The sequence below is a fragment of the Haliotis rufescens genome, unplaced genomic scaffold, assembly GCF_023055435.1.
Source record: "Haliotis rufescens isolate VD_foot unplaced genomic scaffold, xgHalRufe1.0.p SCAF_15, whole genome shotgun sequence".
Lineage (NCBI taxonomy): Eukaryota > Metazoa > Mollusca > Gastropoda > Lepetellida > Haliotidae > Haliotis > Haliotis rufescens.
The window spans coordinates 21,259,403-21,283,230 of record NW_025963835.1 but is presented as its reverse complement, the minus strand read 5'-3'; the positions used below and the strand labels follow the sequence as shown (position 1 = coordinate 21,283,230).

General features: G+C 41.9%; 1 protein-coding gene across 2 annotated transcripts in view; it reads right to left on the bottom strand.

The window, feature by feature from the left end:
• Positions 1 to 490: 490 nt before the first annotated feature.
• The window catches only part of LOC124135185 (espin-like), a 51,738-nt gene continuing 28,400 nt past the window's right edge, over positions 491 to 23,828 (bottom strand). The window contains exons 5-16 of one of the 2 annotated variants that reach the window (XM_046500426.2): positions 20,228 to 20,446; positions 19,547 to 19,622; positions 18,408 to 18,551; positions 17,249 to 17,460; positions 16,557 to 16,751; positions 15,750 to 15,834; positions 14,731 to 14,933; positions 12,886 to 13,330; positions 11,637 to 11,955; positions 10,848 to 11,133; positions 9,965 to 9,998; positions 2,084 to 2,270 (exon numbers count right to left, since the gene is read on the bottom strand). In XM_046500426.2, the coding sequence (XP_046356382.2) occupies positions 2,230 to 2,270; positions 9,965 to 9,998; positions 10,848 to 11,133; positions 11,637 to 11,955; positions 12,886 to 13,330; positions 14,731 to 14,933; positions 15,750 to 15,834; positions 16,557 to 16,751; positions 17,249 to 17,460; positions 18,408 to 18,551; positions 19,547 to 19,622; positions 20,228 to 20,446 (2,259 nt within the window). In that variant the 3' untranslated portion in view covers positions 2,084 to 2,229. Of the gene's footprint in view, positions 2,271 to 9,964; positions 9,999 to 10,847; positions 11,134 to 11,636; positions 11,956 to 12,885; positions 13,331 to 14,730; positions 14,934 to 15,749; positions 15,835 to 16,556; positions 16,752 to 17,248; positions 17,461 to 18,407; positions 18,552 to 19,546; positions 19,623 to 20,227; positions 20,447 to 23,828 lie in introns of both variants that reach the window. The other variant, XM_046500425.2, reaches the window with a different exon arrangement.

Below are 23,828 nucleotides of genomic sequence, written 5' to 3'. Positions count from 1 at the left end.
ATAATCCATATGCAAACTATGTATACACAATGTAGAGGTTATATACACAATATTAAATACCTGGTTGTTACAACAACACTATATCACATGTAGAAATGGACGGATGGCATCTCTTGGTTCCCCCTGCAAACTCCCACAACCCCACTCCAGTAAAATACTGTCATCTCCAGTTGATACTTGTCATCATCTACAGCTGATACTTGTCATCATCTACAGCTGATACTTGTCATCATCTACAGCTGATACTTGTCATCATCTACAGCTGAAACTTGTCATCATATACAGCTGATACACATTATCTTGAACTTGTGGGTGAGCATGAATTTTAGTTTTAACAATATTCAAGCAAATTCACAACAGGAAACAGGAAAAAATGGCAGGGTTAGAACTAAACTCAGACGCTTAATAGCCAAGGTTGAAACAAATCTCCCTTGTAATGATAAAACAATGGGGAAATTGGGAATTTTTTTCTAGCCTGCAGGAATTTGTACTAGCCTGCAGGAATTTGCACTAGCCTGCAGGAATTTGTACTTGCCTGCAGGAACTTGTACAAGCCTTCAGGAATTTGCACTAGCCTGCAGGAATTTGTACTAGCCTGCAGGAATTTGCACTAGCCTTCAGGAATTTGCACTAGCCTGTAGGAATTTGTACTTGCCTGCAGGAATTTGTACTTGCCTGCAGGAATTTGTACTAGCCTGCAGGAATATGTACTAGCCCGCAGGAATTTGTACTAGCCCACAGGAATTTGTACTTGCCTGCAGGAATTTGTACTTGCCTGCAGGAATTTGTACTAGCCCGCAGGAATTAGTACTTGCCTGCAGGAATTGGTACTTGCCTGCAGGAATTTGTACTAGCATTCAGGAATTTGTACTAGCCCGCAGGAATTTGCACTAGCTACGGGCTGGCAGGCTAGTGTCAAGGTCTAACCCTGAAATGGGCTTTGAAAGTACAATGTTGGGAATCAAACCTGGTGTTTGGTGCAACGGGTGAACACAGTAACCAATAAGCTACCTTGCCCCTTATTGTCAAACCGATATCTAGAAAATACTCATTGGTTCTCATATGGAAAACAACATATATGTCAAACCGATATCTAGAAAATACTCATTGGTTCTCATATGGAAAACAACATATCTGTCATTCTAAAAACATGGCTCCTACAAAACTTGAGCCATCAAATTTAAGGTCGGTTCATGGGTTTTTCAAGGCATTGGTTACATTTGGTAAGGCTGAAAGTAAGCCCCAAGTGTCCTTGCAAACACATTCATTTGTACATCAAAGTACATAACTAAAATATTTATTAGATTATCAAAGATTCCACATACCAGTGTTTCAAAACAATACTGAATTACGATTAAATTACACACTAATCTTCTGCTGTGACGAAAAACAGTAGAGTGACCCATAGTTGTCAAATTCCAGCCATTTTCAAGTCATATTGTCAACGTTTAAGGCCTTTTCAAGGCTGAACAGCAAAATATACTGAACAAGACTAGATAAGGGATCATGAATATTTTTAAGGATATCTGTATGAAATTATGTGCTCAGATTTCACTACAAACAAATATCTCCAAAATTAGTCATATCCTTAACTTTGTTAAGTATATGCCCTGTCACTAGAGATATTGTTGATCTTAAATGCCCTAAGTTCAATAGAGGTCCTACAGGTTTCCAGACAACAAGTTTCCACTGTAGATCATAATGACACATTCTTGTCCTTGAAAGGCATTTAGAAGTGAGACACTTTCTTGACAACAAATGCCTTTTTATATGTGTCCATGATGAGGTGTTCATGCATAACATATACAAATAAATAGAGATACAAACAAATAGTTGTGGAATACTTACACACACAATCAATTCTGTAACAATATATATGCGCTTCCAAGCCATGTCATATTCCGTATAAACACTAAGATATGCTATTCCAACAAACACCCCATCATGACCCCAAATAAGGCAGTAAGATTTTCTTGAATCTAAAGTCAGCTTAAAGATTTATCATAATGGTATTGACAAGGACTGGTGAGCATCCATTCATAATTTCGAACACTCCATGGCATCGATAATCTGAACAGCTGGGGCAGGCATTGTTTTTAACTGCTCGAGTCTGATCTTGAGGTCGGAGGTCGTGGAGTGCGGCGGGATACGGAACTACGTGTGTTGGAGTTGCGAGAAGTCCGCCCAGATACGCCGGCACTACTTCTCCCTCTGATCGGCAATGGTGGTTTAGCACTGGTAGGCATCATCCGAGCTGAACTGTGGCCGTCCTGGAAGAAACATGGCCACATAGTCAGTGTACAAAATACAACAGGCAATCGACAGGACCTTGTGCATCAAAGATTTTAGTACTATGACTATCTCACTAACTTCCATATCTTAACATAGACTTTTGATAGCCTAACCAACTCTAATACCTTAACATAAACTTATGATAGTTGTAGCACTGAGATCGCTCTGGGCAACAAGCCCCTGGCAAGCAAATTCTAATCTCACGTATTCCCCACTCAATAATTTGCTACTACAACGCTGTTGTTTTACCAAACATCTTGCTCCACAATCCATTAATACTAGTTACTGCAGAACCATATCCTGGCAAAATATATATCTACAATTTACAATTCATTTCTCCACATGTTTTCTTTTCAAGCAAACCACCTTACAAGACACTATATCAGTGTCGTTATTACAGGAATGTTGAGTGGAATTGTTTAATGCTCCAGTCGGCAATATTACAGCTAAATCACAGCTAAATCTGATTGATAGTACTATCTTTGATCCACACCCCCGGGGCAACACAGACACAGAATCAACAAGTACACATTACAAGGTTTAATAATTACTTGGTTTACAGATCTTTCCTCAAAACAACAGCTAATAATTGTAAAATCATATATTTTTATTGTTTGTTTTTTTTAAAGTATGGACTGAATCTAAAACATGATGAAATAAAACACAACACATGCATGTTAGAAAGTTCCCTTGAACAAGTCTTAGAGTTACCTCCCTTCCCCAATCAATCTTTCTAGTGAGTGAGTGAGTATGGTTTTACGCCGCTTTTAGCAATATTCCAGCAATATCACGGCGGGGGACACCAGAAATGGGCTTCACACATTGTACCCATGTTGGGAATCGAACCCGGGTCTTCGGCGTGACTAGCGAACGCTTAAACACTAGGCTACCCGACTGCCCCCAATCTTTCTAGTATATTCATGAAATGTGTTAACAGACTCAGAGAAATTAGGGAAATTTGGGTCTGCAGATCTGTGAACCAAGTAATGAAAGTAAATTCTAACAATTCAATTCCCGCTGTCATCAGTTAGTGAGTGAGTTGGGTTTTATGTCTCTGTATTTAAACAGTCAGTTTTTCCCTTCACACAGCTACCAACTTTCCCAAATTACAGTCAGTATTTTGCTATGATCTTCCAAAGCCTGATGATATTAATTTCCATTGACCAGGTACAACACAATAAATAGATTTCATACCAGTTGATAAGCAAGACAGGTTCACAGCAGACGTAGTATTGCTAAATAATTACCCTCTGTTTACCGGTGTCTATGAAAATTTAGTCCTTGCTATTTCGGCCCACCCACACCTTAGTTTGGTATGTTATTTGTAGGAATTAAGAAAGAAATCATACTTTTGTACTTCAGTAATTTAGTTGCTAATTCAGAACAAATACGAAATATTTGGGTCAGTTAGCAGCTGTGCCCTTAATTCAACATTTGACTGAGTCTTTAGTGATTCTCAACATCAAATATTTTCGTATGGTAGAAATATAAACATTGCTCAACATGAATAGTTGCAAGCTTGCTGATACAGCGTAAAGCAGTACTCACTCACTCACCCGTGACTCTGACCAGTATTTCAGGTATACACAGCATGTCAGCTGACTGTGGGTGGAGGGCCGAAAGTGAAGTAGTCAACCATGCTAATAGTGAGTGAGTGAGTGAGTTGCGTTTTAAACGCCCATTTAACATTATTACAGTTATATCACGGCGTGTCAGCTTAATGTGGGAGGAAAGCCCCAAGTGATGCAGGTCTCAGACGTTTACCACTTTAATGAAACCCATGAACATGGGTATGGTGCTGACAAACCTAGAAACATAATTGGGGCGAACTGGGATTTGAACCCACAATCATAGGTGTCTGGCATGCCCAAGGGACGCAATTCACTGCACCTTAGATGACTGGGCCACCCATGCCCCCAACGATGCTAATAAACCAAGGTTGGTTGGTTGGTTTGTTTGTTGTTTTACACCACACTCAGCAATATTCCAACTATATGACGGCGGTCTGTAAATAATCGAGTCTGGACAAGACAATCCAGTGATTACATCATGAGCATCGATCCACGCAATTGGGATCGATGACATGCATCAACCAAGTCAGCGAGCCTGACCACCTGATCCCGTTAGTCGCCTCTTACGACAAGCAAAGTCGCCTTTTACGGCAAGCATGGGTTGCTGAAGACCTATTTTACCCCGGATCTTCACGGGTCAATGATCAGAACTGAGACCAACTCCAGATTCAAACCCATGATCGTCAGACCCTGGCATGACCAAGGGACACAAACCCATCGATCGATGCGCCAGCCCCTTCAGCTGACAAGCCTGCAATACTGGGGACAGGAATCTCCACACGACAAATTCAGTGGGACTCAAACGATCATAAAGCCCCTCAGATGCTGTACGTATGATATTCCCCCTTCCACAACATCATTGAATTGTTAGTTTGAATACATCTGACATTTAGTACCGTATCCTTGCATGTTGCTATAGTAACAGCCTGTGGGGAAGGATCATCTGAAGCAGGCTATTGTTAGTTGCACAACCAATCACCATCTCATAGGCAATGTTACATTACAGAATGCTGAAGCATGCCAAAACAGAGGTGGATCCAGACCTTTTGAAAAATGGCGACACACACTATACACAAAGTTGAACAAACACACAAGAAGGTTGACATGTCAGATGTCTGAAAAAAAATGGGGGCCTCACATCCCCCCCCCCCCCTCCTCTGGATCCACCAGTGCCGAAGTTACACAAACATCAAGCAGGCAAGCCTGAATTAATCCAGGTTAAAACGTACTAGAATTTGATAGTTTGGAATTTGCATCTGTATAAGCAAAGATTTAGTCATACGATGATAAACACAGTGATATAAACTAGTAAACATAATAACGGTATATCACTTATAAGGATTAGTCATCCCACCCGACTCACGAACAAACACCAAACTTCACATCATCTTATTATCCCCTACAAATAGAGAATCTCAGCCGAGTGTCCTTTGATATCTAATATATCAACACGAGTCAATATGTCTCATATCAAGCGACATGAAGGGTAGAACATGTTTATCATCCAAAATCAACATTTGTCTATAAAAGTTTATAACTCCCCAGCATCCCTGTGACTTCTAAACTTTTATAGACTCGTGCTGACATATTTCATATAAAAAGACACTTGAGTGAGATACTCTATGCACAACACATAAGGCATTTTTCTTAATGATGAAATAATAGCATAACGCTCAAATACAACTTAAAAAAATCTTCTCAGAATGGACAATTGCCTCAGGTTGTCATTGTTTGGGAGTGAGTGAGTCTGGTTTTACACCCCTTTTAGCAATATTCCAGCAATATCACGGCGGGGGACACCAGAAATGGGCTTCACACATTGTACCCATGTCTGGAATCGAACCCGGGTCTTCGGCGTGACGAGCAAACGCTTTAACCACTAGGCTACCCGACCGCCCCTGTTATTGTTTGGACACTTGGTGAAAACTTTACAAACATGCATAACATGTCAGTAGACAAAATAAAACATTCTCCAGTATGGATTCATCTACAAGAAAGCTGCTGGATGAAACGTAAGCACATGCTACATATATACTAGGACTTCATGATGGCTAAATGTGTACACTACCAACCACTATACATGTATACAATATACAGACACCATGTGCTGAGTGTATCACGAATACGGGTGTACTAGAGATATCTCTACCATCATCATCATCATCAAAATAATAATAATAATAGTGCCATGGTACAATAGCTCACCAGCTTATGAAGTGAACGGTTAAATGTCAACAAAGAAAACCACTTAAACGTTGTCAGCATTGATATTTTAAAAAAACAACATTATAGGACTTTCGTCTTTTCTTTGAAACACAAACTAAAATCATAATGATTCAAACAAAATAGGATTGTAAGAGAATTTAGGAGAGTGGTCCAAAAGCAGAGGTCAAATCAAGGTCAAAGCTTAAAATATTGCAAAAAAACAGAAAAGCAGAAAAATAACAGTGTTCATTTCCAATACTAACTAAACAAAAATGATTAAATTTCATTACATTCTGAACAAAAAAAGACTAAGTAATGATCACTAACATTTTTTTTGTTCTGACAGTTCACATTGGATTTTCAATATGGCTGACGATACCTGACACTGGACAACATGGCCACAACAACACTTCAGTCAGGTGACCTAACCGAAACCTACAACACTATTGTGCAAAGTGAAACAATTTCAATTGACCTCTAAAAACAAATTTAAGATTAACATGAAGATGTTTTTGCACCGAGGAAATAGAAAGTGATTTAAAAAGTTTGTTCTTTGCTTTGGTGTTGCTATTTATAAAATAAGCTGTGTACAAGATTGAAACAAAAACAAACAAAAACTTAAAATGGTGGTGAGGTTTACCTTTCAGACCCTAAATCTATTATGCCATATGGTTTTAAGTATTATCTGAGAACAATTTAGAATTGAAATCAGGCATTTAGCATAAGGGGGCTTCGTCACGTTCAAGATGATTGCACTTATACAGCAACGTGCATGCACAGTAAGTGTGTGCTTGTTCTAGTCCGGACAAATGCCAGTTTTATAGTGCTAGCCATTTGATATACAATGGCGCAGTTTAACATGGATACTCCACTCACAGTACACTGACTCAAGCCGACAATGCTTGTTTTTTTATCCACATAATGCCAGCTCTCTAACACCTCAATTGAACATTTTGATTCTAAATATACAATACCCATAACAATATCAGCGGTAGAAACTAACAGTTTTAGCCCACTGGTCCTTATAATGATAACATACAGCAAAACCCTTAAAAATGGTATATTTCTACTAGTCCTTATGATACCTTCACTATTGGGCAGTTTGGCAAGGACTACAGGACTAGTTCCAATTTTTAATGCTGAATATATTGGTGTGACCTTCAGTGTACAGTCGGGAAAGGTCGCATATGTTTGTTTTCGAGATACGGAAATCAGATATGCTTGTCTGAAGGCTTCACTCACTCACACCGAAAATTAAGAAGCTGAGCAAAACCTGACAAGACCATCTATGGAGGATACCTTCACACACAGAGGTGTCGTATCAGAGTAAATGACTTGATTTTAATGAGATTGAGTCATAAGCTACTGGACCAAAATAATTTTACTAGATTCAGGCTTTAAACATAAAAACTGTTTCTGAATTATCATGTAGCTATTTAATCAAAAGGTGACGAAGAGTATATTTGCTTTCTCAGTGAGCGAAGTGGCTAATGCAAAATGGCTGACATTGGATTTGACCAACTGCTCATGTACTGGACTAATCATTACTGTTCCAACATGTCCTATATATCCATACTTCATCCATACTCATACACGGACACCAAATGTAACTCTCCATACTTAGACAGCATTAGATCTTTCAAAGATCAAATAATTCTGATTCCAGTATTACATCACAGCTTGGCTGGGGGGAAATCCAAATGTAACATCATTTGTTTATTGCTACCACTTAGCAGAAAACCATGAGTACTGTGCTGACAAACCAAATCTAGATTTGAGCTTATAACAAGCAAATCCTTCTCCGGGTAAGGGAGGCAACTCTGCACACACCTTCTGACTCTACTTATAACTAACTTGACCACAAAGATAAACATTCTTAGAGATAATGAAGCCCAAACTATCCAAAATTCATTTCATGCATTGACAGAATCTGAAATGTCAGATCACCAGAAGAAAACAAATACCGTATTCGACGTAATAAGCGCCCAGGGCGCTCTCAAAATTAGAAATAGGGGGCTCTTATCAGAATATTATTTTGGTGGAAAAAAAACAGAGTTGAACTATAAATATTGTGGTTTATGCTGACGGTCTGAGCTGTTTATATACGACAGATATATTTTTCAAGAATTTAATTGCCCATAATTAAGGGTGCATATAACACATGAGTGCGTATTATACACAAATAAATAAGTCTTGTAGTGTACATTGATCAATCGGAAGGGATGCTAATTGGGATTGTTCACTTGCCCATATATTAGCAAATATCGCCGTGGGCGCTTATTAGAGCGGGGCGCTTATTACGTTGAATACGTTAGATTTAATTATAGTGGTGTCCTTTTTTGACATTCCAGTATTTCAAGGGCGTTTCAAGCACCATCAAAGTATGCTGTTGTACTGTTCCTTTCAATAACTACACAAGACACAAGACGTCCCCACAAGTTCCACTCTTTCCAAGAATCATTTCTCTTTGACCTCACACAATTCATTCCCAGCCCCGAAATGTACACAGACTAGCTTACTGCAGACAGATTGACAGTGCATGACACAAAGACGCTGCTGTCACTACACGGAGACCCTGTGCTGGTCGGATGGAGACCGGGTCCGGAAGCTGATATACATGCGATACATAAGGACAAGACAGCTCAGCTGCATCAAACATAATACATATAAAGACGCATGGGACAGTACATCAGAAACTTGGCAGAAAAAGAAAAAGAGCTTTCAGAATGACTATTTGTGGTGCACCATATTTATTCTATAATTAATACAACCCTTCTGAATATATAAATATATTGTATGATGAAATACTGTGCTTATCTGAAAAAATACAATTGACATATCACTTAAGTGCCATAACCCTTACATGCCGGAACAACTACTTTCAGTGTGCTTCAATGACGCAATGGTTTTTAGAGTAACAGGGTTTTTTGGTAATAAATATAACATCTGTGACCCAGCAGGCATAAAGGGACTAGGGTGCTAGGATACAATTGTGCCACGACGTCATAAAGACAATAACGTCAACTAACTTCAGTGAAGAACGGTATGTATGATGTCATGTATCTTTGTAATAAATATAAATTGAAGCTTGTGAATTGTAAATTTGTGTTCCGAAGATTCTGTAGTTTTAAAATGTAATGAAAAATCAAAATATGATTTTTCACCCATGAGGTCCCTATATGATGGATGGTCACATTTGTTCTTTCTTGTCAAATAACATGTTTAACATGATCATCAGACCTGGCACTATTAAAAAGCTTTAGAAAACAGAATGTTATGTTTTTCCACATTCCTGATTTGAGTCAGCAGGTCTGTAAACCAAGTAACAAATATAACACCCTACCACTAAGAATATGAAGTCCCATACTTTAACAAAGCCTTACAATGGTCAAAGCAGTACACTCCAAAACAAGTGGTCCCCAGATTTATAGTTTCAAGACATGAACATTTTGCAAAATACCTACATGTATGAAAACCACAAAAATCATTCTGAAAGAGTGTCTTTAAAAAAAATAATAAACTGTGTACTGTATGCATATGTTCCCAAAATAAACTTTAAATCAAACAAAAACAATCCAACAGAATAACTTCATGTGAAATGCACATGCATATTTGTTATCAATAAACTGTCTCCTGACCAAAACAATGTTTCGTTAACACATATCTTTTCAAAACCATGGTAACACAATTTTGGTAAAAAACAAATGCATTATCAATATGTATGGGCATTCACAGCCAAACACTGTTAGTCCTACAGGTATATATGTTTGATGCCAGCTGGACGCTGTCGGTCAGGCTAACCAAGCTGACCACCAGAAAGATACAGAGAGAGCCTGACATGGTCAGACACAATGCAAGTTTACATGCGAGTCGTCAGACAACCTAGCACAGCTTACCGCTTGCACCCTCGTCACAGGGGGGACTAAACTGCTGAAAAAACACCACCGGTTAGCTCATCGGAACAATGACGATGAATTATTAGACAAGAAACATTTGATGATATATTGTGTCCTAGGTTTGGACAGCTTAATAAATTCATAAATCTTTGCACACATTGAGCTGCAAATAGACTGGTTACTTGAAGTCCTTGCACTGCATCACTTTTATGATTCATGACAGGTTTGTGCCCCATCATTATTATGGAACTATATGTGAGTGAGTATGGTTTTACGCCGCTTTTAGCAATATTCCAGCAATATCACGGCGGGGGACACCAGAAATGGGCTCCACACATTGTACCCATTTCGGGAATCGAACCCAGGTCTTCGGCGTGACGAGCGAACGCTTAAACCACTAGGCTACCCGACCGCCCTGGAACTATATGTAGTAAACAGACATTGGTCTTTACCGTTTGTTAAACCCAATATAGTACAATTTGTTAATAAATTACATTCTGGGTTTAGGTTTTCAAACAGAAGTTTAACGGGGATGATGTGACAGTCTCGGTACACATGTATCATCAAATTTTCCTTCCCTTATCAGTTGCTTCTAACAAGCGATAACAAATATGGCAGCCTCATGTCTCTGGATTTTATCTCCTTATAAGCCGAAGCATCTACAGAAATGAGCCTGTTAGAGACAATGATTCATAGCATATGTTCAAAAACAGATCATGATGAAGATGATACACTTTGATCCTCATATTATATAAAAAATTGAAAACATTTTTTAAATTTTTCACCCTTTCTTAAAAATCTTAAAATTTACATAAAGAGTAAATATGATTATGTTCCAAGATAAATCAACAGGGATACTACGGATACAAACATTAGTACCAACCTGTGGGACTGATTGAGAGAGTTGTCTCCCCTGAGCGGCAGAGCTGTATCGGCCCCCTGACCTGAAGGCTTGAGGGGGAGGTATTAATGGGCCGACTTGACCCTCTTCTGGAATACTGGGCTGCTGCAGTTGGTTGTCTCCCCCTGCCTCAGTGTACTGCGTCTCCTCTTCTTCCATTGGCTGTAGCCTCTGACCGGGCCGAGCTGACCGAGCTGGAGTGTCCTTCATCGGCAACGTATGACCATTGATGACCACGCCCTTACTGTCTTCAGTCTCATCACTGTACCTGCAGTAACCAATACGCATGTTTCGCACAGTTTTTCCAATGGGCCTACAGTTTTTCCAATATGCCTACAGTTTTTCCAATGGGCCTACAGTTTTTCCAATAGGCCTACAGTTTTTCCAATGGGCCTACAGTTTTTCCACTAGGCCTACAGTTTTTCCAATGGGCCTACAGTTTTTCCAATGGGCCTACAGTTTTTCCACTGGGCCTACAGTTTTTCCACTGGGCCTACAGTTTTTCCAATGGGCCTACAGTTTTTCCACTGGGCCTACAGTGTTTCCAATGGGCCTACATGTGCTCGCCCTTAAGGCTCTCAGTTTTCTCTGCTGAGTACAGACACTGGTCTTCAGCAAATATTGGAAAAACATAAAAACATCTGAATTCATGTCAACATAGTGTTAATGTTATGGATTTGTATGGATAATCAGGCCATTGAATGCACTGTAAATGGTTACTATGTCAATAATATATTCCCAACACTCCTATCAAACCACAGGTATGCTCACCTGGAGTCGTGATGTTGCGGAAGTCCTTTAGACGCCCTGGGGGCCGACGGTGCCGCCGACCTCACCCTCTCTGGTTGCTGAGGGAAGGGGTGGAGGGGGGCAGCAAACCCCCTGGGTGGGGGGATGTCGAGGGGGTTCTGCAGGTTCTGAACCTCGGGGGGCGACTTGGTGTCTTGTTCCCGTTCTTTGTCTCGATCCCGCTTCTTCTTTTTCTTCTTCTTCTCGAGTTTGTCGAGTCGACTGAGTGATGGCACTTTCGGCGCGTTTGGAAGAGGAGTGAGCATTGGAGGCGGAGGGATCCTGCGGCCTTCTAGCACGCCTGTGGAGAGGTACCAGAAAATGAGTCAGTGCTTGCTGTTGTTTTCAAACAATCTAGTCATGATTCATTTGTTAAATGCCACACTCATCAATCTTCCAGTTACATGACGGTGGCTTGTAAATAATCAGACTGGACCAGACAATCCAGTGATTGATATTGTGAGCAACGATCCATGCTGACGAGGTACAAGGACACGCTATCAACCAAGTCACCAAGCCCCCAACCGACCCATCTGGTCACCTCTTACGACCATCATAGGTCATGATCAACGTAGACACGTCATCGGCACACAATGACATACAACCAACCAACACGTAGATCCAATCACATTTACACATTTTTCAACCAATCATAATGCAGCAATAACTTCCAATTCATAGGAATAATTTCATCTGGACCAGAAAAAACAGTGATTGACATCATGAACTTTGATCCACGCAAATGGGATAGATGACATGCAATCAACCATTAGTTTCCAAGTCTGATCACCCAATCCATTTACTCGTATTTCACAACAAGCATAGGTTGCTGGGGGCCTACATTCTTACCTGGGATCTGATGAAACCTATAACAGGTGAGGTAAAATGGGGTTTAACGTCACGTCCAAGATTATTGCACTCATATAGCGACGTGCCTGTACGTTTGTGTGTTTGTGTGGCTGCTTGTACTAGTCTGGACTGACGCCAATTTATAGTGCTAGCTCACTGAGATACCATGCCACAGTTTAACATGAACACCCCACTCAGACACAGTATACTGACTCCGAGCCGACCAGTCCTTGTTTTAGCCCCTTAATGGGTAACAACAAGTACCATCTTTTGACGTCTTTTGGGATGACGCGGCCGGGGATCGAACCCCGGACCTTCCGCTCTCCGGGCGGACACTCTACCACAAGACCACGGAGTTGGTTTAAACCTATAACAGCCCTACCTGGAGGTTTGGTCTGCCCGCCCGACCCCGGTCTGTTGCCCTGGTCCGGACTCAGGGGCTTCTTCATCGATGGTCCTTGTTCGACTGACTGTCCCGACCCGCTGGACAGAGGGGGAGGGCTGGCGACCTGGTCACGTGAGGATGGTCCAGACCCTGGACGAGGAGCAGGTGCTTCCCTAGGGGCGGGGCGTGGGGGGAGGGGCTGCTGCTGCCGGATCATGTGAGGTCTCTGAGGGGTGATGTTGGGAGGAGAGGGGGCAGGCCCTGTCCGCCCTGTGCGGTAGGCAGGGGAGAAGCCCTGCGGGGCGGAGAACTTCTGTGAGTTTTGGAAGCGCTGCCCTGGGGGTGGGTCTATCATGCTGGTGGTGGTGGTGGAGCCCTCCTCCAGGACCTCGTACTGCGACGGCTCCTGCTGCTGTTGGGGATGACTGTTGTGTTGTAGCTCCTGTGTCAGCAACATATAACATTGAGTGAGTGAGTGAGTTTGGTTTTACGCCGCTTTTCGCAATATTCCAGCAATATCACGGCTGGGGACACCAGAAATGGGCTTCAAACATTGTACCCATTTCAGGATTCGAACCCAGGTCTTCGGCGTGATGAGCGAACGCTTTAACCACTAGGCTACCCGACCGCCCCAGATACAACATTGAATTCACTGAGGTTATAGGATTCTCAGGTCAGCAGAATACAACATTTGTGGCCAACCATGACATAAGGGACCTCATGGGTGAAAAATCACATTCTGACTTTCCATTATATTTCAAAACTGCAGCATCTTCGGAACACAAAAATACAATTCACAAATTAGATACTTTATGTACAGTTCAGACACATGGCAATCTTCACTGAAGTAGGTTGACGTCAAATGTCTTTATGACGTCACAGCACAATTGTATCCTAGCAACCATAAGGTCCCTTTTCTCCTGGTGGGTCACATTTGTTCTTTAGGATTTTCAGTCTCGTTTGTTTGTTTGTTGTTTAACGCTGCACTCAGCAATATTCCAGCTGCATCACAGCGGTCTGTAAATAACCGAGTCTGGACCAGACAATCCAGTGACTGACATCATGAGCATCGATCAACGCTATTGGGACAGCGATAGAAATTGGCACTAGTCCTACAGTCCTTTCCTAACTGCCGAATAATTCAGGTATCATTATGAGGGCTAGTGGACTAAAAATGCTAGTTTCTAACCCCGTTGGGATACGATGACATGCATCAACCAAGTCACCGAGCCTAACCACCCAATCATTAGTCTCCTCTTACGACAACCATAGTCACCTCTTATGACAAGCATGGGTTGCTGAGGACCTATTCTAACCCAGATCTTCACGGGTCTTTCACAGTCTTAGATATTAGGGTGGGGAGGCCTATGGTCTTTGAAGTTAATCTGGTCAGTATGGACCCCAAAAATATCGAAGTTTTACATTATGGTATTGAACACTGTTCTTGTGTAAGGGAAGTGTATAAACTGTCAGTGTTAACTACCAGACCAAGATGTTACCTTAACAAAGATTTTTTTTTTTTCAGAAATATTATCAGGACTAGGGACAATATTCTTTCATTTTTAGGATCATGCAGTCAAAAATAATTACTTGCACAAGCCAACCTCTTATTTCTAATGGAAAGTTATGGCTGTCTCCCCACATTCCAATTTGCCAAATACAGATTGTGATCAGTGAGCCTTGACCACCACTCACCCCTACAGCCAAGACAAGGGAAGCAACTCTGCACAGCGAATGGCAGAGCCTGAGCCAGCTCGGCCACCAGAGCCACAGCTTTATTTCATAAAGAATCAAAAGAATTTACTGACACTGTCATTTCCCAAAAGATGCAGCAACACTCACTTGAGGCTGGGAAAAAGATGAAGGCGGTGGGGGCCGTGGCTGGGTGTGTCTTGGCGGGGGGCGGGGCTGGATGGTCTGAGGGCGGGGGGCAGGAGCAGGTCGAGCCCTAGGTTGGGGTCGGTCCTCATCATCATCGATGTCCGAGACATCCATCCCCCCAACACTCACACCATCAACATCCTCCTCTCCCTCCACGTGACCATCTGCAACAGTGTTGACATCCACATTCGTTTGTTTGTTTGTTTCTTTGATGTTTAACGTCACACTTAGTAATATTACAGCCAAGACAACAGTTTGTAAATAATCAAGTCTGGTCAAGACAATCCAGTGATTGACATCATGAGTATCAATCTACGCATTTGGGATATGATGACATGCATCAACCTAGTGAAAGATATTCACAAAGTTAGCAGATGGATCATAAATATCAGGCCTCATAGTTGTGACTAAATCAGTCGCCAATGCGACCTACATTTCAATTTGTCTACTGTCTAAAATTCAGAGGTGGTCAAATGACTACCTTCAAAAATATCTTGTGGCGACTAAATTCTATTGCTACACATATGTAGACACAAATATAAACATGTCTGCTACTGATTGTACTTGTAAATAATTCCTCCTAAAGTCAACAATGGACCGAAATGCATAAATATTAATGTAATTAGTATTTTAATTTAGTTGATAGTTTATTGGATAAGCAAGGATATACCTATATCATCTAGTACCATAAATTGTTCGAGTCACAAATAACAAAACTAAAGTACAGTTTCCACTGATATACAATTCCAAGACTAGTGCTATGACTTGTACATATAATAATTATTTGATAAAAGATCATTTCAAATGCTTTTTGCTACCTACAATATTGGCTTGACTTCTTGATTTTACCACTGGCTACCTGGAAAAAAATACTTGTAGCTACTTTAAGGCCTGAGTATTCTAGAAACACACTGAAACATTGTTTATAAGTGCCCTATGGCATACTTGAAAAAATAAGCATTTCATTGTCGATGACTGACCATGTTCATCTGTGATCATGTCCGTCTCCTCTCGGCCGTTAGCGTAGAAAGCTATGTTAGCTGTCCTCTTGGTGTCCACGCTCACCTGGAACAAGGGAGGTAACCACAATAACAATTGCCCATATCATGTATATATTTATATATATCCTTCCTTTCCTGTTTAGGACTAGAAGAGTGATGTGGACTTTACCAGTGTTTCAGTCATATATCAGCAGACAGTTTTTAAGGAATGAGAAAAATCACCAAATGACCCATTCTTGACAGTATAAAAAAAGAATAATAAAAAAGTTCTGTATGAAGCATAAATAAATATATTATTCCCCAGTAAAGAGATCGCCTGTTTAATAAACATACAGCTGTATTACACATTGTGAGTGAGTGAGTGAGTGAGAGAGTGAGAGAGTGAGTGAGTTTCATAGGTTTCTGGCGTGCCAAAGGGACGCAACTCTGCACAGCAAATTGCGGCGCCTTTGACGACTTGGCCACCCGTGCCCCCATTGCACATACACTTGTATTACAAATTGAGTAATACCAAAGCACATGCTTATGTACTGCGGGAACAAGTTTCACTAACAAATATTAAAAACTCCCAACAGCCAGAACTTTTTTTCAATATCAAATTAAGTTTCATAAGAACGTGAGTTCTTCTATGAAACTACATTGTGAAAGATTGTATATTCTTCAGCTAACATTCACACTTCCCCTTCTCACCATCAACAGAGGCATTAGACTATACAAGGGAGGTAACTCTGGGCACCATCTGTGCAGCAGCAGCCACAACCCTGTCATCTCTCCATCAATACATACTTCAATGCGTTCCTTCTTCCTCTCGTTCCCTGCACTGCTGATGACTCGGTCTCCATTGACGTCCGTCTTGTCGCGGCCTTCTGGTGTAGACAGGCTGTTGGCTCGCCGTGACAGCAGTGGCCTTGATGTTCTTGGACGTTTCGGTGGATGAGGTGGCGTCACTGGAGTTGTGTCCCCTGACTTGCCCGGCCAGTGCTGGAAACATGGAAATTCAAATTAAGGATATTTTGTTGTTACAAGAATAATTCTTAGTGACACTATGGCTTTTCTCCATGTGCAAATTACTCCATGTGCAGATTACTGTGTGTGTGTGTGTGTGTGTGTGTGTGTGTGTGTGTGTGTGTGTGTGTGTGTGTGTGTGTGTGTGTGTGTGTGTGTGTGTGTGTGTGTGAATGTATCTGTGTGAATGTGTGCGTGTTCCATGTAGTGCAACGACAGTCGTAAGTGTATGTTGAAGTATGGGAGTTACAAAAACTGTGCGTGCATGCATGTTGCACGTGCGTGTGCTGTGCGTGTGCACTCCGAGCTAACCACTCCTTGTTTTATCCCCTTCATCTCATGCACCAGGCAAGTACCATTCTTTAACGTCTTCTGGTATGACACAGCCAAGGATTGAGCCAATGACCTTTCCGCTCTCTGGGCAGACGTTCTATCCACAAGGCCACAGAGGTGCTTCCATTCAGTCTACTCACCTTCATAGTGAAGTCCTCGCTCTGATTCACGTCGCCATTCATGATGTGTAGACTGTCAATCAGACCCATTCCTGGCACCATGGGGGAGGTGGGGTTGGAAGCAATCCGTTGTCGCTGATGCGACATGATTATCAGCTGGCAGTAGTGGAGCTGGCGGTTGCGGGCGTAGTCCCAGGCGGTGGCGTTGAAGCTGTCCACCACAGTCAGGTCAACTGTGGAGTACATACATGATCAAGGAAGGTTTCAGGGTGTATATGGGATTCAAATTCAAGTGAATTCTGCAGAGGAGGGGTGCTGTTTAAAACATAGTTGTTTGTCTAATGGGGATGAAGGAGTGTGGAAACTATGATCACACATAATCAGAAATGTTACAGCTAATTGCAATAACCTGATATTGATCCAGGCTGGACCAGACAAACAGGTTATCAAAAGTGTGAGCATGGATATACAAATGACACACAGTCAGATGAGCTGTTAGCTATGAACTGTTAATTTTGAGCTGCTTTAAGCAATTAGCTCTGAGCTGCCATGATTGTTAGCTGTGAGCTGCTATGATCTGTTAGCTATTAGCTACTACGATCTCTCCGCTATGAGCTACTATGATCAGTTAGCTACGAGCTGTAAGCTATGAGCTGCTAGCCTTCCTTGGTGTTCAGTCTCAATTTCTCCCTGTTCAGCATCCATTGTGATCACTTCGTCCCCTCTCACAACAGGAATAGGTATTTCAGGCCTATTAGTTCTGTCTTACAATTACTAAAACTAGTACAAGGGCTATTTCCCTGTTCCTGAAGCAAGTTCATGCTACATCTATTATCATTTTAAGTCATAATATGGGGGAATAATCATCTTAGCCCTAATATCGCTTTCCAAAGTAGACACAATTTATGGATAACAACTTAGAACTTTATTTTACTGTAAAAGGTGATAGACCCTTATACTGTTATTAAGCAAGGCGATGTTTCGGTATAGATCCTTATACTGTTGTCAAGCAAGGCCTTGGCATAAGGATCTATACCAAAACGTTGCCTTTACAGTAAAATACAGAAGTTGTTATCCATAAATTGTGTCTACTTTGCAATCCGTCACCTTCTAAGAAATGCCTATGAAACAAAACTAATATTGCTTTGTCGAACACGGCCTGGGTTTTATTTGGACGTACCTCCTTGTTCCAGAAGGAAGTTGACGATCTCCCCGTGCCCACGTATCGTGGCGAGATGGAGAGCGGTCCGCCCCTGAGCATCAGTATCATGGATACAGATGCGCCCCGCTATCTCCATGATCAGCTTGGCTGCCAACAGTGACCCTGAAACACAATGAACCAGCCTGTAAACCAGCCCCTTGCATGACACCCAGGAGTGAGTGAGTGAGTTGGGTTTAACACCGCTTTTAACAGTATTCCAGTTATATCACGGCGTGTCAGCTTAATGTGGGAGGAAAGCCCGAAGTGATGCAGGTCTCAGGCGTTTACCACTTCGGTGAAACCCACGGGCACGGGTATGGTGCTGACAAACCTAGAAACATAATCTGGGCGAACCGAGATTCGAAACCACAATCATTGGTTTCTGGCGTGCCAAAGGCACGCAACTCTGCACAGCAAATTGCGGCGCCTTAAACGACTGGGCCACCCATGGCCCCTATGACAACCAGGAAGAGGGAGGAGTGGATTTAACACCACCTCCATCTGTACTTCAGTTGTATCACAGCTTGTTAGCTGATGGTGAGGGACGCCTGATGTAGGTCTGTGTACCAACATTACAAAGCAGTAAATTTAAGGATTATTTTTTTCGTTTAAAAAGTGTTTTTTAACAACACACTCAGCAATATACCAGCTATATGACAGGGGTCTGTAAATAATCAAGTCTTGGTCAAACAACCCAGTGATTTACATCATCAGCATCGATCTATGAAATTGGGACATGATGACACGCATCAACCAAGTCAGCGAGCCTGACCACCCGATGCCATTTGTCACCTCTTACGACAAGCATAGTTGCTGAAGACTAACCCTAACCCAGATCTTCACTGGCCACATCTAATATTCACGCTGACACTAGATGTTGGAGTGAGTGAGTATGGTTTGATGCTGCTTTTAGCAATATTCCAGCAATATCACAGCGGGGGACACCAGAAATGGGCTTCACACATTGTACCCATGTCGGGAATCGAACCTGGGTCATCGACGTGACGATCGAACGCTTTAACCACTAGGCTACCCAACCGCCCCCAATAGATGTTGGACTCTTCTGCCACATTGTCAACAATTAAGCACGGGTGGGGGGTGGTGGGGAAGTAACTCACCCATCTCGGCAGCGAGAAGTAAGACCGTCTTGCCATCATCATCCTTGATCGCTGCAGTGTCTGCAGTTATTAATGTCTGAAACAGATCAAATCCAAACCTTAAGTAATCATATTTTCCAGAAAATCGTCAACATCATCCTTTCAAACATTTAGACGGGTAATTTCAGGACTTTTACAAAAAAGGTCTAAACACTGAAACATTCTTAATGGAAAATATATTAGTATTACTTCTTCGACATGAAAGTCATTCCAACTATAAGAAACATCTATTACAATCATCATCATTACTAACAACAATCTCATATAAACAGTGATTCATTAACATCACTGTTACAATTAACCCATCATCCACTACAAACATCATTTTTTTTTTTGCTTGTTGATTTACGCCGCACTCAGCAATATTCCAGCCATATGTCAGAAGTCTGTAAATAATCGAGTTTGGACCAGACAATCCAGTGATCGATTCTGTGAACGATTCACACTGTCAGGGTACGATGACACATCATCAACCAGGTCACTGAGCCTGACCAGTGACCAGTGACCAGTGACCACTGATCCATTTGGTTGCCTCTAATGAGAAGCATAGGTTGCAGGGACCAATTGTAACACAGGGGGTCCCTCATCATCATCATCAGCAGCAGCAGCAGCAGCAACAGCAGCAGCAGAAATCATACCCACCTGTAGACACTCCAGCGGTTCTGTCCGTCTCACGGCCCAGTGCATCCATGTGCGGCCATTAGCGTCTCTTTCTATCCCATCTGGCTCCTCGATGTGAGAGTTATCGGCCCTGCTCAGCAGTTCGAAGTGCTCGATGTGATCCATGCGACACGCCCACATGGCTGGGGACAGTCCGTCCTTGTCCCGGATACCGGGGTCCGCATTGTGCTCCAGCAGCAGCTGCAACATGGACATCATTTCAACAATCAGATCTGCAGCATGGGGACAGATACAGGGATGCCATTGGGTGAGGTGAGGGAGGTGCATTTAGGTGAGGTGAAATGGGGTTTAACGTCGCCTTGATTGCAATTATATAGCTCTGTCTCTGCTCTGTGTGTGTGTGTGTGTGTGTGTGTGTGTGTGCGTGTGCATGCGTGCGTGCGTGCGTGCGTGCGTGCGTGTGTATGGTTGTGAATGTGTGCATTCGTGTATGTGTGCATGTGTGTGTGGTTGTGTGGTTGTGTGTGTGCGTGTGTGCTTGTGCGTGTGTGCTTGCGTGTGTGTGCATGTGTGCGTGTTTGCGTGTGTGTGTGTGGCTGCTTGTACTAGTCCAAACTAATGTTTATAGTGCTAGCCCACTGAGATACCATGCCGCAGATTAACATGAATACCCCACACAGACACAGTATACTGACTCCAAGCAGTCCTTGTTTTAGCCCCTTAATGCCGAGCACCAGGCAGGATAACAACAATTACCTCCTTTTACCACTGTTTGGTATGACACAGCAGGGTATCATACTACCGATTTTCCTCACTCCCGATAGACGCTCTATCCACTACACCACGGAGGCAGCCCTCATGAGGTGAGGTGAAATGGGGTTTAACGTCGCATCCAAGATTATTGCACTTATATAGCGACGTGCATGTACGTGTATGTGTTTGAGTGGCTGCTTGTACTAGTCTGGACTGATGCTGATTTATAGTGCTAGCTCACTGAGATACCATGCCGCAGTTTAACATGAATACCCCACTCAGACACAGTATACTGACTCCGAGCCGACCAGTCCTTGTTTTAGCCCCTTAATGTCGAGCGCCAGACAGGTTAACAACAAGTACCATCTTTTAATGTCTTTTGATATGAAGCGGTCAGGGATCGAACCCCGGACCTTCCGTTCTCCAGGCGGATGTTCTACCACAAGACCACAGAGGCGGTGCAGCCCTCATGAAGGAGGAAAAGCCTGAAGTGTTGCAACTCAATTGGTCTTGGTGTCCTTGAGGTTTGCTTGTGTGGTATTTGAATTTTGGAACCCCCTAAACCTATAACTTTTAACATACGGGCATATGGCAAGGACACCTTGACTTTCATACTTAATTCCACTGCAGGTCAAGGATGTTTAGCATCTTGGACATGGGTCTAATGCTGACAGATCACAAATCTTAAAATATGTGAGTGACTGTCGTTTAACGTCATAGTAATATTCTAGCTGTATCACTCGAAATAATCCAGTCTGGGCCAGACAAACCATGTTTTTAAGCATGCCACCACTGTCTTCAAAATATGCCTCTGTTCACACAGCAGTAAAAATGGGTACCCGGTAGGATGAGATGGTTATGTGACTTTTAACCTTCTAGCCTCTGACATGGCAGGTCAGGTTGTATACTCCCCAGGGAGCTGAGAATGAAAAATCCACACTGATCCATTGACCCGGGTAATAATGTTAGCGGTTTGAACTTTCATCAAGTGCGCTGGCGCATCATTATTATTATTATTATTATTATTAAGCAAGTCACAGAGCCCGACTAATCAATCGACATGTCGGCACTTACGACAAACGAACCTGGAATACATGCGGTATCACACAAAGTCTAAGTAGTACAAATTGCCTCTCAGCACTCTTTAACAGAGCAAGGAAACTTGGACACAGCAATAAAAGATAAATTACTTATCAATAACTGAGATGCAAAACCATTATCCATGACCGTTCACCGAAGCCTTAAGCCAGATTACATCCACAGACATGGCCCAAAGCTTATCAAGGAATTGATTACACCCCGCATGGCCGGTCACAAGGCTAATTGACCCTGGTTTATTTCCAATAATGATACTGCTTAACAGCAGTGTTCCATCAGATACACTTGATTAAATCTCCACCAACCACACGACCATATATTAAAGGTTAAGCCAGAGGACTCTCAGAATGTAGCCCGTGGCATGTGCTCACTGAAGCCAGCTGTGCATGTCTATGGCTGTGGATGTACATATCGGTGACAGGTGACAGGTCAGCTGTATGACATGTTGAGTGACAGGTCAGCCATATACAACCGGGTCACCTCAACTCAGCCTACAATTTTGCTTCTCCAGAGGAGAAACAGGTTCCCTTTGGGACCAGACAAAACTTGTTCAGTGTTTGACACAGCAAAGAAAATTTGGGATTTTGTCAACAACAAAAAATTGTCAAAGAAAATGGTTGAAAAAGTAATGCTTCAGGGAGTTGAATTTTTTTTTTGTCAGCCACAAAAAAAAATTGTTGCAAGATTATTTTAACAAAAACATATCTAGGCTCACAGTATTATTTTTTTTTAAAATCTTGTTTTGCAGTTGTAGCTGAAAAAATATCCAGTCTCAATACAAAATATCCCCGCCCCCCTCCCCTCCGAGTTGTTGGTCCCTTAACCTCAAATTAAGTTATCTTGGTACACAGTCCACAATGTCTGTGTGAATGAATGTTGTTTTAATCACAATCAGCATTATTCCACCATCAGACAGAAGCCTGTAAATAAATCTGGAGAAGTTAAACCAGTGGTTGATAACATGAGCATGATAACGCCCTGTGAGGCAGGACACACAATGTGACCATCCAATTCTCACAGGGAGCTACGGGCCTAACTACCCCGGAGTCCGAATGGGGCAAGTCAAAAAAATATATTGCCACCCAGGGTTTATTTTCAAATATATATTTCCTTGTTGAAAGGTAACAGCTTCAGGTGGCAAAGTAGACAAAAATTTATGGATAACAACTGTTATACTATCATAGCGACATTTCGGTAAAGATCATTATATTGTTGTCAAGCAAGTATATTAGACTATAGACTAGTATATACACAAGACTAGTATATTAATAAAGTTGTTATCCATAGATTGCGCTACTCTGTAACCACTATTTTGCCTTTTACACCCAATGGAATCTGTGTTGGTAGATACTCAAGACTGATTATTCTCTCATGGTGAATTATATTTAGGATGTTGTCTATGAAATTGTATAATCAAAACCCCAGTAGATTTAACTTAGAAAGATGAGGGACGAGTTCAACATCCTGTTCAGTCCTGTATGACAACGACATCAGGATCTATAACGAGACGTCACCATAATAGTATATTAAAAGAAAACTTTTAAAAAAAACATTAAAAATTGTTATCCATATATTGCTTCTACTTTGTCATCTTCAAAGACATGCCTATCAAACAGCTTCAGGCGATCAAATACAACAGTAATCTACTGATTTTCTCAGAAGTTGTCTTTAAACTGTGAAAGCCGACTGCACCATCAACGCAGCTACACATTATGTGTAATTATCAAGGGGAGTAGCTTCCTAATCACCCTGGAGTGGTCGCCGATTCCAT